Raw genomic sequence first — 17,232 nt, forward strand, 5'->3', positions numbered from 1 at the left:
AACCCCTCTTTATCCCTTTCTGACCCTGCCACACCACCCTTCCCAGCCTCTGATACCCATAATTCTACTCTCCATCTCCATCAGACCAACTTTCTCAGCTCCCACATATGGGTGAGAACCTGCAACATTTGTCGGTCTGTGCCTGGCTTATTTCACTTAACATAATGTCCTGCAGTTCCATCTGTGTTGTTGCAAATGACAGGTTCTCATTCTTTTTTGTAGGCTGAATAATACTCCGTTGTGTTTAGGTACCACATTTTCTTTATCCTCTAATCCGTTGAGTACCTATCTTGGTTATTGTGAAGAGTTCTACAATAAAGATTCCCCCTAGTTGAATTTGAATTCACTTTCGTAATGTTTTTATTCCTAAATCTCTTTAGGACTAAACTCCTAACGATATTTTCTTTGCCCGACACAGTACGAAGCTAGTTTTCAAAGTACTCTCTAGATAAACCTACAGACAAAGCTTTGTTAAAAAAAAGAAGAAGAAGAAGAAAAGGAGGGGAAGAAAAAATCACTTTTAATGTTCTAATTTAAGATCAAGAGAGAGGTGGCTATATTAGTTTGCTAGGGTGGACATAGAGTGCCACAGCCTTTGTGGCTTAAACAACAGAAATTTCTTTCTCCCAGTTCTGGAGGCTGAAATCGTGGTGTTGGTAAGCTTGGTTTCTCCTGAGGCTTTACACCTTGGCTTGTAGATGGTCATCTTCTCCCTGTGTCTTCACGTGGTCTTCCCTCTGTCTCTCTGTACAGATCTCCCTTCTTTTTTTTTTTTTTTTGAGACAGAGTCTCACTCTGTCACCCAGGCTGGAGTGCAGTGGCAGGATCTTGACTCACTGTAACCTCTATGTCCCGGGTTCAAGCGATTCTCCACCCTCAGCCTCTTGAGTAGCTGGGATAATCTCTTTTTATAAGGACATCAGTCGTGTTGGATTAGGGCTCACCCCAGTGACCTCGTTTAACCTTTATTACCTGTTTAACCACCCACATCTCCAAATACAGTCCCATTCCCAGGCACTGGGAGTTAGGGCTTCAACATACCCATTTTATGGGGTCACAATTCAGTCCATAATAGTAAGATAAGAGGAACTGAAATTTCAAAACCAAGGCTCTAGCATGACATCCCCCACTCTAGGACCAATTCCATTCTCCATATAAAAGGAGACATTGATGTGGCATGCCCCACGTGCCTGGTGTGCTCATCTATTGACTAGGTTCATACTCACAACAAATCTATGAGATCTGCTATGGCTTGTCCCTTTTGCAAATGAGGGAACTAGGGGAGGAAAAGGGTTCAAACGACTCACCCCAGACCCCAGACAGCCGGGACTGGGAGGTTGGGCTCTGAGCCACTGCAGTATCCTGCTCTGCTATAAAGTAAGAGGCTCCTTACTGTCCTTCACCTGTGACATTCTGAGCCTGTGTGTCTTGGCTGCTCCTGGGTCACTGTGCCTTGAACAAGAATGTGGCCCTGAATGCTGGCCATCGGGACAGCACGCTTGGCTTGGTTTTCTAGTAATGGCTACAGACTGGCATGAGGCCAACTCAGCCCGTCCCCATTGTGGCTGGAGGATTCAGAGATCAGTGTCTTCACTCTGCCCTACACAAATTGGGTTGCTCAGGCCCGCCTCCTGGTCTTGTCATCAGGGGCTCAGCTGGCTGTTGGACCTGACATACCCAGGCTCTTGTCCCCTAGAATGAGTGTCTGGTGACCTACATGAACAGGGGTACAAGGGCAGCCGGAGCTGTGGACAGCTGTTTATTTCACACCCAGTGACCGCTTCGCTTATATGCACTGAGAAACGTGAAGTTATTTGACTTGGTTTTAGAGAGATAGAATGTAGCTGTTATTTATATGGCGTACCAAATAGGAATTTACACTTTTAATGTCATCTGTAATTTTACCTTGCCCAAAGTGTTTCCTGTCTCTCTAAATAGCATATCATTGGTAGGTTAGGAGTTTGATTTTGAAAATTGTTAGATTGAAGCATCTTTATATAGATTAAACAGTAATCAAACAAAATTCTGTTTAGTGAAACCTTTTCAAGGTACAGCTCCTGATCTGATTATATGTGGCGATATGACACACAACAAAATTCAAATTCCATCAAAGAATCTGGGCATTTTCCTAGAATTAAAATAGGATCTGACCTGAATTTTTATATTTATGCATCTTGAAACCCCTGAATTTGTGACTGGTATCCTGAAAAGATTTCTAAAATTGTCCTGTATTTGAAATTAAAATTCATTAATTTGCTCTCAAACATAATTGGGTTTAATATTAAACATGAATAAATTGATAGCTTTGTTCATAAATGCAAAACGCCTGTGTTTTAGCTATGAAACCCTTATTGTTGTCTTTATTCTTTGCAGTGGTGGTCAAAATATAACCATGATGGGCAGAAATTTTGATGTAATTGACAACTTAATCATTTCACATGAATTAAAAGGAAACATAAATGTAAGTCTCCAGCTGCTTTGTAACAATAGTTGTTTTCAAGGATGGTTCTATTTTCATCACACTATGCTTTGTTGGGGGGCATTTTTTATTTCTGTGACTTTGGTGTTATAAACTTTTACCTATGCTATCATATATACTATCTGTGCTAGAGTGGAAATAATAAAACCTTATCCTTGTAGCTGAGTATTTCTAGTTGCAGCAATGAGGAAAGAGAAATGAACTTGGTACAATAAGACCTGACATTTTCTTTTTATGTGTTTTGTGGCAAGTCACCTTAATGAGGAAATGCTTATGAATATGTGTGAAAATTCTTCGTGAAAGGTTAAGGTGTGATATAAAAAATTGCATTTCTGTGAAGAGTAGGTGGTGGTGTTCCCATTGCACAGAGAGAGTTGGGGTTCACAGAGATTAGATGACTTGCAAAGGTCCCAGAAATCTTGTCACGTGCTTCTCCTTCTCCTCGACCCAATTTGTTCCCTACCATCTGATGTCACCTTCTCTTCCCTTTCATCTCCCCACAGCAGAAATGGTAGGAGGGGTCTGGCTTCCACCCTTGCCCAGTTCTCCCACCAGTGCCTCTGGATGGAGATCTTCTAGAGCAGGGGTGTCCAACCTTTCGGCTTCCTTTGGCCACATTGGAAGAATCGTCTTGGGCCTCACCAACATTAACGATAGCTGATGAGCTAAAAAATGTTTGTGCATCATTTCTGTGATACCCACCACCACAGATAAGCAAAAAAGTCCTCACATTCAAAAGGCTGGACACGGCTGCTCTAGATGGAAGCTTCTGATGCCAAGAGGGGAGATGAGGGATTTCACATACAAGTCAGGCCTCCAAGTGTACTCGCACACACTTCTTTTTTTTTTTTTTTTTTTTTTGACACGGAGTCTCGCTCTGTCGCCCAGGCTGGAGTGCAGTGGCCGGATCTCAGCTCACTGCAAGCTCCGCCTCCCGGGTTCACGCCATTCTCCTGCCTCAGCCTCCCGAGTAGCCACCTCGCCCGGCTAGTTTTTTTTGTATTTTTTAGTAGAGACGGGGTTTCACCGTGTTAGCCAGGATGGTCTCGATCTCCTGACCTCGTGATCCGCCCGTCTCGGCCTCCCAAAGTGCTGGGATTACAGGCTTGAGCCACCGCGCCCGGCCTCGCACACACTTCTAAATGTCCTTCCCCATTCTTTCTTCCCCTTTTTCCCTCTCCTTGATGAGATATGTGAGGTGGCTGCCTCTCTGGGGCCCTGCCTGACCACTTCCTGCCAAGGCTGACGTGCTCCCTACTTGGGACAGTGTTGGTTCAGACCCAAATTCCAGGGGCCTCCTGATAGGCCGTCCTCACAGCCTTGTCGTGCACACATTCGCCTGCTGACACGGTTCAGAGCCATTTCCAAGCCTCACACTGTATCTGACTCCAGGCCACATCTCCATGGTGTGAACACCTCCAGTTGAATGACTCATGTAGTTTGACCCTCTGACCAGAGGCATTGCCTGAGTTTTTCGTGGACTTACTCTCCCTCCCACTTGCTGTTCCCAAATCAAGCTGAATTTTTTGAGCACCTACTGCAGGCAAAACATTTTGCTGGGTGCAGGGACAAAAGATAAGTGAGATAGTCATATTGCCTTCATGGAGGCAGGCAGCAAATCTACACTGGGACTGAAAGTTGAGGCTGAGTGTGGTGGCTCACGATTATAATCCCAGCACTTTGGGAGGCCAAGGCAGGAAGACTGCTTGAGGCCAGGAGTTTGAGACCAGCCTAGATAACATAGTGAGACCCCATCTCTATAAAATAAAAATTTAAAAAGTTGACAGCACAGAGTATCATCAGGTTCTAGGTCCTCTGGTTCCCTAACTGTTCAGAAACCCTGTGAGTCCAAGAAGACACCAGGTATTTTCACATGAAAGAGAAATTAAACATGGATGGGATGAAGTATGCCTGCAGTATGGAGTGGGCTGGGTAGAGCAGGGAGGTGAGTTCAGGTACAGAGGACAGAATCCTTGCAGGCCCCTGCTGGGAACGTCACTCAATCCTGCTTAGTGGGAACCTAGAGGGTGGGTCGGGAATGAGCAGGAAGGATAGCTGTAAAGCTGAGTTGGGGCCACAAAAAGCGGCATCAGACTGAAAACTTGCCCTTAATTCTGTAGGCAGCAGGGAGCCACTGAAGATCTCTGAGCAGGAAGTGACACAGGTCTAGGTGCACTGGACTCACACTGGACCGAGACAATTAGTGACGATGAAAGCAGTCAGAAGGTTACCAATGGGAAAAGAGACTATGCAGAAAGCAGTAGACTAGGGAAAGGGGAGAATTCTGACCTAAAAGGCTTCGGTGTCCTGTCTTGAGTCCTGGGAAACCACGAGAAAAGAAGAGAGTGTCCAACCCCCAGCAGGGGCCAGCTCCTGAAGCGCTTGTTGCTGCTGAATCACTCTTTGTTGGGGAACCTCCTGCAGGGCGGTTATTATTTTGGCAATGGTGCACAGCTGAGTTTGGAGAGGCAGGAACTGAAGAAGGGCTGGGAGCCCAGTGAGGATGCTCATGCCAGTGCAGGTGTGTCGGAGACGTCCGCAGTCTCTCTGGGCTGACAGCAGGTCCCTTTGGGCTGTGGTTAGCACAGCAGGTCTCAAGTGCTGGGGCATGGTGAAGCTAGAGGTGACCAGCTTGTCTTTACAGCAGTATCGTTAAAGGGAGAGTGGGGGTGACATCATGGGAGTGAGAGCACAGAGGAGGAAGAAAAGAGCACCTAGGACTGGTGGCAAAGCTTCATTTTAAGGAATGAAAGACAATAGGATGGGCGGTGAAGGTGGCCCAGAGGGTGCTCAGAAACCAGTGAAAAAGAGCAAATCGCATGGTGCGAGTTGGTCATGAGTACAGAACTGTAGAGTCTTGAGGATAATGAGGTTGGGTGATCCTCTCGCCGGCAATCCTTCTAGAAGGCATCTTCAGTAAGAAGCCAGCCTGCTAGGAGTTAGGGTTGCTGAGGCAGTGGAGACAGTAGTTTTCATCCTGTGGACAGAAATGTGAGCAGGAGATTCCGGGCTGTAGAGTTTGGAAAGATGTGAAGGGAAAGGAAGGTTGTGCTTGTCCAGATCTCAGCTCTTCACATCCTATTTTCCCACCAATTGCCCCTTCCTATTGTCTTTTTTATGCTCTAGTATCAGGGGGTGGTGGGGATGGGGGAAAATACTTTTTACCACCTGATGAATTTCTTTTTATGGGTTATCATTGCTTTTCTGTAGAATGTTTGCCATCCTCCCTTAACCCAGCAGCCTCCTCTGCCTGTCCTGTACACCTAAACAGGACACTATATTTCAATATATTTATGTTATATATTTACTAACTTTTTAAATTTTATTTTTTTTATATATAGAGAGACAGGGTCTCACTATGTTACCCAGGCTGTTCTCCAACTCCTGGACTCAAGTAACCCTCCTCCCTCAGTTTCCCAAAGTGCTGGGATTACAGGCATGAGCCACGTGCCCAGCCTATTTATGGTTTTGTTTTGTTTTGTTTTGTTTTGTTTTAATCCTGTAAATCAGGCCGCCTTTTCTGCATTGTTTTCAGTTTTCATGCTTTTCATTTCATGGGGGACGCATTGTTCCTGTTTTCTGTTACGCCTGAAAAGGCTTTTCCTTCTTGTGGCTAGTGACTTCTGCTAAGGCCCTGCAGGAGGTTCCCCAACAAAGAGTGATTCAGCTGCAACAAGCGCTTCAGGAGCTGGCCCTTGCTGGGGGTTGGACACTTTTCTTTTCTCGTGGTTCCCGAGGGCTCAGACAGGCTGACCCCAAGGACACCTAAGCCCCTTGGGTCAGAATCTTCCCCTTTCCGTAGCCTACTGCTTTCAGCTTAGTTTCTTTTCCCATGGCATAACCTTCCAGCTGCTTTCATTGTCACTCATGATATCATAATATTCACTAGCACATTTTGAGTGCTTACTGTGTGCCGGGCCCTGTTCTAAGCATGCATAATCTCATTTAACGTAGCCCTCATTTAATGTAATGTAGGGTTAAGTCAATCCTGTGAGGGAGGTAGTATTGCTGGCCCTATATTACACATGAGAAAACAGAAGCACCAAGAAGTTAAGTTGCTCAGGTCACTTAGCTCTTAGAGATCAGAGCTGGCATTCATTCACAAAGTGACTAAAACGTTCCTTTCTTTTCTCCAGGTCTCTGAATATTGTGTGGCGACTTACTGCGGGTTTTTAGCCCCCAGTTTAAAGAGTTCAAAAGTGCGCACGAATGTCACTGTGAAGCTGAGAGTACAAGACACCTACTTGGACTGTGGAACCCTGCAGTATCGGGAGGACCCCAGATTCACAGGGTATCGGGTAGAATCCGAGGTGGACACAGAACTGGAAGTGAAAATTCAAGTATGTTTCTTTTTTTCTGGGTGGGATGTTGCCCCACCCCCTTGACCGGAAAGGTGTGTTTATGCTTGTGAGTTTCTACACGTGCTCTGACTTCTCCATCTTCATTTTATTCTTCACAGAAAGAAAACGACAACTTCAACATTTCCAAAAAAGACATTGAAATTACTCTCTTCCATGGGGAAAATGGGCAATTAAATTGCAGTTTTGAAAATATTACTAGAAATCAAGATCTCACCACCATCCTCTGCAAAATTAAAGGCATCAAGACTGCAAGCACCATTGCCAACTCTTCTAAGAAAGTTCGTGTAAGTGACCTGGCAGTCCCACCTGCTGTCTTTACCTGATTTTTGTGATAATTCCTTGGCTAAACCAGAGGCCAGAATGGAATCTTTCATGGATCTTCAGATCCTCACTTTAGATAGAAGATAAACAAAGCTGGTACTGCTAGCCCAAGCAAAATAGCTCCAAAATAGCTGGCTGAATCCATCCCTGTGCTTGTTTGAATGTCAAAGCATTGGACACACCATTGTCTATAATCCTAATGAGTCTTGATAGCTTTTGTTCTAGCCATACATTTATACAGTAGCATCTGCAAGCAAAATCTCTAGACCCATTGACAAATGAGCTGTCACTGCTTTCTCAAATGCGGAGGTGACATGTCTTAGCAGAAACCCAAAACAAACAAGGGCCTCTTCAGCACACTCTGGGTAGCATTAGAATCAGATGGAGTCAGATAATCTCTGGGTCACAGCCTGCTTCCTTCACCATGAAGTCATACTTTCTGCGATTAATCTTTTCCCAGATATGTTTGGGGGACCCGTCACTGCTATATTTATGTCCCATAATAAAGATGTGAGACCACTGAGAAGGGAAACAGAAGTCACCCTTTATAGTGTTCCTGCCATATGAGGCTCTGTACAGCCTATATAAATTCTTTTTGATCTATTGTCATAAATAATTGGATAAAAGACAATGAAAAAGAACTTCAGACTGGAAGGCAACAACAAAAATGTGTTCATGTCCCAGTCGCTCCAGTTAATAGCTCTGTGGCCTTAGGTAAATCACTTGAGTTTCCTGAGCCTCTCTTTGTCCATCTGTATGGTAAATGGGGGTAATAATAAGTTTTATTTATTTTGTAGACAGAGTCTCACTCTGTCACCCAGGCGGGAGTGCAGTGGCGCGATCTTGGCTTACAGCAACCTCCGCTTCCCAGTTTTAAGCGATTCTCATGTCTCAGTCACCCAAGTGACTGGGATTACAGGTGCACGCCACCACGCCTGGCTAATTTTTTCTATTTTTAGTAGAGACCAGGTTTCACTGTGTTGGGCAGGCTGGTCCCAAACTCCTGGCCTCAAGTGATCTGCTTGCCTCAGCCTCCCAAAGTGCTGACATTACAGGTGTGAGCCACCACGCCCAGCCAATAGTAAGTTTTAAAACAGGAATAACAACTGGGCTGGGAGAGATAAGTCATGCCTATAATTCCGGCACTTTGAAAAGCCAAAGCAGGAGGATCACTTGAGCCCCTAGAAATCTGGGCAACATAGTAAGACCCTGTTTCAAGAAAACAATAAGGAACAACAACTCAACTCACCAGTGTTTCCACCTTTCCTGTTAGTTGAGAAGAGCAAGTGTTAGCATTCTTCATCCGTCATGACATAGCTCCTGAGAGCCTATGCCGTGATGGGGACAGACAGAGAATAAAACAGACAAAAACATCTGCCTTTGTGGAGGTTCCCTAAAGAGACACAGCATGAAGAATATAAATAAAAATTGTGTTACTTGGTGGCAGTTGCTATGGAGAAAAAAGCACCAGTGTGGGGGGGTGGGGGGCCATGCTGCAGGTTTTGCAATGGTGGGTAGAAAAGGGCTGCTTGTGAAGGTGATATCTGTATAAGGAGGAGTGGGAACAAGCCATGGGCTATCTGGGGTAGAACATTCTAGGCAGAGGGAGCAGAGGTTGCAGAGGTCCTGAGGCAGGAGGCTGCCTGGCGTGTTTGAAGAGCAGCAAGGAGGCCAGTGTGACTGCAGTGGAGGGAGCAGAGCAGAGGCTTCCGAGGTTAGAGAGTTCGCGGAGAGAACAGGAGATGACTAGGACTGTGGACCATGGCGAGGGCTTGGCTGGTGGGCTGGGGAAGGCATGGGAGAGTTTTGAGGAGGGCGCCATGAGCTGACTTATTCAGATGACGTCACGCATTTAGTTATGACAGCCTACCAAGAGGCACTCCCAACATCCCATTTCAGAGATGAGGAAAAAGGAGACTGGATGTGCGTACCTAACCCAGGGTTCTATGGTTGAGAACACAGGTGGCAGAGCTGGGATGGAGAGCTTCAGCTATCTGGGTCCAAATCCATCCTCCAGCTGCTGTGCTCAAATGCCTCCACGGGGAGCAGCATGGGTCCAAAGATGGAAACACGCCTTAATACTTGTATGTACATCAATGAAATAATTAAGCTTCATGTAGAGTTTTTTCCTTGACAAGTTTCACAAAATATAACCAAAAAAAAAAAAAATGCTAAAACTGCAAAAATCCCTCAGGGATGATTGATGAGCACTGACAATCTGGTTTTTGCCACAGAATGTTTTATTCAAAATAGGATGCCAGGTACAGTAGCTCACACTTGTAATTCCAGCACTTTGAGAGGCTGAGGTGGAGGATCGCTTGAGTTTGGGAGTTCGAGACCAGACTGGGCAATATAGTGAGACCCTGTCTCTACAAAAAATTTAAGTTAGCCAGGTGTGGTGGTGTGCACCGTAGCCCCAGCTACTTGAGAGGCTGAGGTGGGAGGATCACTTGAGCCCATGGTGAGTTCGAGGCTACAGTGGGCTATGATCACACCACTGCACTCCAGCCTGGGCAACAGAGCAAGACCGTGTGTCTAAAACAAAAACAAAACAAGCCCTGCCTGTAAAAAAGATAAAAATTGAGTTTCTCCCTTAGAATAAGGGGCAGGGGCTTCTTGCCTACAGGTTACTGCCTCTTTATTGCCCCCACTCCCGCAACTTAAAACCCCCAGAGCAAAGAGGGCCAAAATTAAGACTCTGAGGGTGTAGTCCAGCACACGTCAACTGACATTTCAGGAAACTGAGGCACAGTGAATATTCTGGATTTGCCCAAGGACACATAGCCAATCTGCCACAGAAATGAGAGTTGAACTCAGATATCCTACCCAGCTCACTGCTTCTTTTTGTATTGTGAAGCCATTTTAGGGGGGAAATTATGTAAATAAATACAGTCCCCAACTCAATTGGGTCTAATGACATTCTTTGTCCCATCAGGTCAAGCTGGGAAACCTGGAGCTCTACGTCGAGCAGGAGTCAGTTCCTTCCACGTGGTATTTTCTGATTGTGCTCCCTGTCTTGCTAGTGGTTGTCATTTTTGGTAAGTGCCCTGTTTAATGTTGTCAGAGAAATTATTCCCTGCGGCCTCTCGCCAGGCAGGCAGACTTTCAGCTTTCAGGGGCTGTTTGCTTCAATTAAGTATAAATGGGTGAAAGCCCAAATCAAAACTTTGAGAAATGAATAATAGGTACATGCTGAGGGCTTTCTAAACTTTTCTTTTGGCCAGGCGTGGTGGCTGCTGCCTATAATCCCAGCACTTTGGGAGGCTGAGGCAGGTGGATTGCCTTGAGGTCAGGAGTTCAAGACCAGCTTGGCCAACATGGTGAAACCCCATCTCTACTAAAAATACAAAAATTAGCCGGTGTGATGGCGGGAGCCTGTAATCCCAGCTACTTGGGAGACTGAGGCTGCAGAATTTCTTGAACACGGGAGGCGGAGGTTGCAGTGAGCCGAGATCACACCACTGCACTCCAGCCTGGGGGACAGAGCAAGATTCCATCTCAAAAACAAACGAACAAACAAAAAACAAATTTTTTTTTAAGGTTGCTTCATTAATAGAAGGCTGGATTACATAGATGGTATCTTGGGATTTGAGGGATATAATCTACTTTGCTTCTCCGTTCCTTCGAATTGTGGTGACAAATGTTCATTTATGTAATTCTCTAAGAACTTCTCTGGGATTTTGGGCTCCCAGGACTTGGTTATTTCATCCTGACCACCCCCCACCACCTACCACCCCAGTCTCATGCCAGTCTTGATTTTCTGGGCAGAACCACACTTTAGAAGTGTGGTCATGCCTGGGCACAGTGGCACGCACCTGTAGTTCCAACACTTTGGGAGGCCGAGGAGGAAGGACTGCATAAACCCAGGAAATTGAGGTTACAGTGAGCTATGATCATGCCACTGCATGCCAGCCTGGACAACAGAATGAGGCCCTGTGTCTAAAAAGTAAACACTTTTTTTTTTTTAAATGATCTATGTCATCTCTTAAAGTGGTCCCAGGCTCATCCACACACCGTGAGCCCATGGTGGTTGCTCATTGGCTACATCTGGCCCACCAATATATTTTGTTTCACCCATGTAGCATTTTCTAAAACTATTAAGTAGCTTATAACATTTAAAAATTAGTGATTCACATTTGGAAACATCTCTTGAAAATGTGAAAGATTTGGATCATCGGATCCCAAATTTCTGTAGCATCCGTTTAATAGAGCTGAGTAGCAGCTATGCCCTTGAGAGAGGGAACGTGTTCCCTAGGTTTTGACCACAGTTGCCACCACTCCATATTGTCTCCACCTAGGCCATTTAACACATCTATGTAGCTGATATCTGCAGCCATTTCGTTTGTGACTCTGGTTCTGAGCTGCTTGTCATTTGAAGTCTATTTTCTCTCATCCTTCTTTGAAAAAGGAAGTCTTATCCACCAACAAATAGCACTTTGGCCGGTGGCTCACGCCTGTAATCCCAGCATTTTGGGAGGCCGAGGCAGGCAGATCACGAGGTCAGGAGATCAAGACCATCCTGACCAACGTGGTGAAACCCCATCTCTACTAAAACTACAAAAATTAGCCAGGTGTGGTGGCACGTGCCTGTAATCCCAGCTACTCAGGAGGCTGAGGCAGGAAAATCATTTGAACCTGGGAGCTGCAGGTTGCAGTGAGCCGAGATCGTGCCAATGCACTCCAGCCTGGCCAGAGTGAGACTCCATCTCAAAAAAAACAAAAAACAAAAAAAAACACTTTGTATTTCTTGATTGAACATAGGTATTGCCTTTCTGAAATTTGATGGCTAGTCCAGGCAGTGGCCAATGTCTCCTTCCATACACTCATATATTCACTCATTCATCCCCGCATCTATTCACCTGATGTTCATCCAGTACTTGTTATATTGCTGATACCTGTGCAAGTCTCTGGAGCTAGAAAACATGAGCCTTTGTGTGCATGAGTCAGTGTTGCTCAAACTGAGGTCTGAGGAACAATGGTCCCAAGTGACTGTCCTGGAAAAGGAGGTTCCATGGTCAAGTAAGTTTGGGAACCACTACATACTCCACCCTTTCTTAGACATGCACAACGCATGTTATTAAGACTGTTGACTTTATGAAGTAGTCCAGTGAAGAGCTGTATTTGTTTCCTCCAGCATTATTGGTAGCAGAGCCCATCTATTATGTAATTTCTTTTTTTTTTTTTTTTTTTGGAGAAAGGGTCTCTCTTTTTTGCCCAGGCTGAGTGCAGTGACACGATCACGGCTCACTGCAGCCTTGACCTCCTGGGCTCAAGTGATCCTCCCACCTCAGCCTCCCAAGTAGCTGGGTGGGACGCCAGGCATGCACCATCACACCCATCTAATGTTCTATATTTTTTTTTTGTAAAGACAGAAAAATGTCTTTCTCTGTTGCCCAGGCTGATCTCAAACCCCTGGCCTCAAGCCATGCTCCCACCTCAGCCTCTCAAAGTGCTGGAATTACAGACGTGAGCCACCGCACCTGGCTGTAATTTGTATAAGTGAGGAGAAGCTTCCTAGAATAATGATGGTTGATTGTTGAATACCTATACTTTTTAAATAATACATTCTTAATGCTTTTTATGAGTTACTTCTTATAATCCTCCCAGCATCACAGTGAGATAGGCACTCTTACAGAGAAGGCAGCCAGGCACTGAGATGCTGAGGAACTTAACCCAGGTCACACAGCTAGTAAATGACAGAGCAAGGACATGAACCCAAGAACCAAACTGGGTTGGTTTATGGCCTTTGCAGCACAGTTAGAAGCAGTAAGGAGATATGGGAGTTCCTTGTGGTTCGCTCATCATGTCACCTCATTAGCTCTATGCAGGTTTGGCCCATGTAGCCAACTGTGGATCTGCAGTTCCTTTCTGCATTTGCAGCACAACTTTATTTCTCCAGGGATGCTTACAAACATTCAAAAAGAATGGAACAATGCAAGTGGCTGCAGCTGTAGGGAAACTTGGCTTGTTCCATTACATTTCAGCCAACTGGGATCTTTGGTTACAAGTGAAGGTTATTTGATTTAGCTTTCACTTGTAAAATGAGTAAGGTTTTGGGTTTTTTCTGTTGCATTTCAGCATCTTCCTCTTCAGAGTGACCCCTCACTGGGAAATTTTCTTTTTTATAAGATCCAGCTCTTCAATGCTATTTTCTAGTTTCATTGTAGCTCTTGCTCTCTGTCCCTATCTGGTTTTTTTGTTATTTGTTTTTAAGAACTGTAAAGGTTGCTATTTGTTTTCATTTTTGGTTTTTGAGTGAACATGTCCCTCTAATGCAGCATCTCTGTCTCTTAGCGGCCGTGGGGGTGACCAGGCACAAATCGAAGGAGCTGAGTCGCAAACAGAGTCAACAGCTAGAGTTGCTGGAAAGCGAGCTCCGGAAAGAGATACGTGACGGTAGGCTCCAAAATTGTATTTGTAGAAAAACAAGCCTTTTATATTTATATTTTTATTTTTTTACCCTTACATGGAGATGGCCACAGTAATGAGAACTGTTTGTATAATAGAAGACAACGGAGCAGCAGGGCCTGGACCTGGCTTTGCGTTTTATTTCAGCTCTTCTCTGCAGCCAACCAAGTCATTATCTATTGTTTCTTCTTTAATGAAAACCAAGGTCATACCCTGTGTTAGACAAAACAGCAGAAGATCTTATCCATTGTTTGTTGAGTTAAAATATTGCTCTTGGGATTCTGTTTTGCAGGCTTTGCTGAGCTGCAGATGGATAAATTGGATGTGGTTGATAGTTTTGGAACTGTTCCCTTCCTTGACTACAAACATTTTGCTCTGAGAACTTTCTTCCCTGAGGTAAAAGAGCATTGATCATATTCCGAAGGTTGAGTCTTGAATAATAATGAAGGTGCTTGTTGCTGTTGTCAAAACAAGTGTTTGCTTCCAAGGCAGCTATAGATAATATGCTTGGTACAAAATAATGGCTTAAGTTTGAGCAGAGCAGGGAGGAGGGTAATTATTAATTGCATTGATTAGGGTATAAAACAGTGATGGGTCACTGGTGATTATTCTTTGCCCAGTAACAAAAACCTAGGAGGGACAGAAGCTCAGAGTGATGATTTTTGCTTTCTTTTACTCCCAATGTAGAACTGAATGTGTAGCTGGGAAGTGAGCTAGTTTATTTAAAAATCAATAAATTGTGAGCTAGCCAATTTGTTGTGTTTATCTGCATGACTTACATTGCAGCGACTAGATTATTCACTATTACTTCTCAATTGGAAAGGAAAAATACTACCGGTCAAAAGGGAGGAAAGTAGACATGGATGGAATTGGAGTTGAAAACAGGCATTTTTAGCCATGTAAAGTTCTTATGGTTCTCTTCGGTAGTTTTTCTTTAGCTGATCAGTTTGTATCATCCTCATTTAGTAGACACAGATGCGCGAACTGATTAATTCATTTGTTCTAGGGCTCTGAGGAGTCGTCTACTTAACCCTTTGGGTTGCTGGTCTTACCTATGTTCTCACGCCTCCATTTTCTCACCCACTCACTCAGCCTTCTCCATTTACCCTCCCAAGTCTTTGGCGAGGTACACTCATCCTGCGTATCATCACTGCCACGTCCTGATACCCCAGCTCCGCCATCTTGCCCTTCTTTTTTGCGATCTGATGACCACATAGAGGCCCAACCTCTTAAACACATCAATACCAACGATCACATTTCAATCTAGACTTCTAAGCAATGGCTGATACCTCTCCAGGCCAAAGGAGAGTTTGTATCACCTTACCAGAAGCTTCTCCAAAACAATTGGCCAGGAGCCTAGAGTTCAGAAACTCAGAGACATGCAGTAAGCAATTTCCAGTTTCTCTATAATTCTAGAAGAGGACACCATGATATGTAATGCAGGGTCTGGAGGTTGGAATGCCTTCATAAAACACATGCCATATTTTTTGGTCCAAGCCTTAGTGTTATAAATCAAGAAGGCTGTAAATAAGACTTCAGCTTTTTGTGCTGGTGAAGTTTGTTTCCCTTAACTTATCCTCCAAGAGTACCGAGGCACTGAGATCTGCCATTTGCCACCTCATCCATTTCTATGGCAGAACACCGCCTGGGGAGGGGAATTTGATTCCCCGAATCAGGATGACTGTGCGGGGCCTCTGCAAAGGTTGCATCACGAGTCCCATTTCTAAGCTATCTGAGATCCCCATTAAGAATTTAAAAGCAATAAAATAACGGAGATTTTTGACTATCAACATGAATGCTGTGTGGGCTTTTACAGTTAATGATTGCCCTTGAGTGCTGAATAGAGTGATCTGTGGCCTGAGAAAAGAAATGTTCTTATCTTCTAAATTTGGTAATCAAGAACAAGATAGAGAAATGAATGTAAAGGAACACTGTTGCAAGTTGAATGTTTCCAAAAAAAAAAAAAAAAAAGATCCCAGGAACAATGCTACCTTATTTTAGAAGAGAGATAGTTGCAAAGGAGCCAAACTGATTTAACTCAGTGTTATGTATAATCTTGAAAAACAACTGGGAAAGCCATAAAAATTGAAGTCAGAAGTTGTTTAAAGGAGAGAACCCAGGAAAAAAACACGCATAAATTTGTCAGAACCCTTTCAAGAAGACCTAAGTCAAAATTGAATTTATAATAATTAAGAAAAGATAGAACAGGGAAACACATCATAAGAAGACAATGCCACTTGAAATGCATTCCAGGCTGTAGATAAGTCCTGGTATTAATTAGGCTCTTTATGGATTGATCAGAAGCCAAATCCTCTAGGCCTGGAGGTTGGGGGCTGGGGAGGGGGAGGATTTGGGTGTTCAGCACCTACAAAAAAGCAACAGGCAAAATCCAGAGGAGATTGTAGGTTCTCAAAGGAGGCCAGGGTTCTTTGCTCTGCCTGTTGGTTTTGGCTTTTAGAGCCTTGCTTTTTATTATATTGACTCTTCTTTGCTTTGCATAAAATAGGAGAAGAAATAAGGGTAGGCAGAGGATCTAAGCTGAAGAAAAGGGAAATTTGAATGAGAGGAGGAAACAGCCTTAAAACACAGAGAGCCACGGGTCCGGGCATGGTGCCTCACGCCTGTAATCCCAGCACTTTGGGAGGCCGAGGAGGGTGGATCACTTGAGGTCAGGAGTTAGGGACTAGCCTGGCCAACATTGTGATACCCCGTCTCTACTAAAAATACAAAATTAGCCGGGGATGGTGGTGCACACCTGTAATCCCAGCTACTCGGGAGGCTGAGGCAGAGAATTGCTTGAACCCGAGATCGAGACCATCCTGGCTAACACGGTGAAACCCCGTCTCTACTAAAAAATACAAAAAAATTAGCCAGGCATGGTGGTGGGCGCCTGTAGTCCCAGCTTCTCGGGAGGCTGAGGCAGGAGAATGGTGTGAACCCGGGAGACAGAGCTTGCAGTGAGTTGAGATCGCGCCACTGCACTCCAGCCTGGGCGACAGAGCAAGACTCCGTCTCAAAAAAAAAAAAAAAAAAAAGAATTGCTTGAACCTGGGAGGTGGAGGTTACAGTGAGCTGAGATTGCGCCACTGCACTCCAGCCTGGGTGATAGAGCAAGACTCCATCTCAAAACAAGGAAACAAACAAAAACACACAGAGAGCCAGGGTGGCACTTCAGTATTTATGATTAAGAATCAACCTGTTTCTCCTGTCCATTTACATGAAGTTGGTTCAGCAGAAAAATATTAAGAACTAGAAAATGCAAACCTAGGGTCTAGGAGTTTTTTCAGTTTGTTTTTTGGGACTTTTTTGCTTTTAACTAGGGGAGGATATGGCGAAAAGAGTTTTAGGTCTTTTGCTTGGGCTAGCAAATTTGAAACTATGAAGCAAAATTCTCTACAGAAGAAATTTACTTCACAAGATATAAAATTAGCTCAAAGTTTCTATTATCAAAAAGGAAGAAAAACCTGAATGTTTTCAGTTTAGAGTCTCATTCTGTGGACTCAAAGTATTGCTTAACATACTTTTAAAGTTTAACTTTTAATTTTTAATAAGATTTATGGCACACTACAAACCCTCAAATTTTGAAGTTTCTATTCCAGAGCTACCTAGCATTTAGAAACCAGTGGGGTAATAGCATTGTGGTCTAGTTTGCTATAAATTAGG

At 44.3% G+C, this 17,232-nt stretch overlaps 1 protein-coding gene across 1 annotated transcript in view; it reads left to right on the forward strand.

The window, feature by feature from the left end:
• Window positions 1-17,232, forward strand: part of PLXNC1 (plexin C1) — a 156,962-nt gene that overhangs the window by 92,530 nt on the left and 47,200 nt on the right. The window contains 6 exon segments of the mRNA NM_001261691.1: window positions 2,374-2,461; window positions 6,616-6,819; window positions 6,939-7,124; window positions 10,097-10,199; window positions 13,456-13,557; window positions 13,862-13,965. Coding sequence (NP_001248620.1) covers window positions 2,374-2,461; window positions 6,616-6,819; window positions 6,939-7,124; window positions 10,097-10,199; window positions 13,456-13,557; window positions 13,862-13,965 — 787 coding nt within the window.

The sequence above is a fragment of the Macaca mulatta genome, chromosome 11 (genome assembly GCF_049350105.2).
Source record: "Macaca mulatta isolate MMU2019108-1 chromosome 11, T2T-MMU8v2.0, whole genome shotgun sequence".
Lineage (NCBI taxonomy): Eukaryota > Metazoa > Chordata > Mammalia > Primates > Cercopithecidae > Macaca > Macaca mulatta.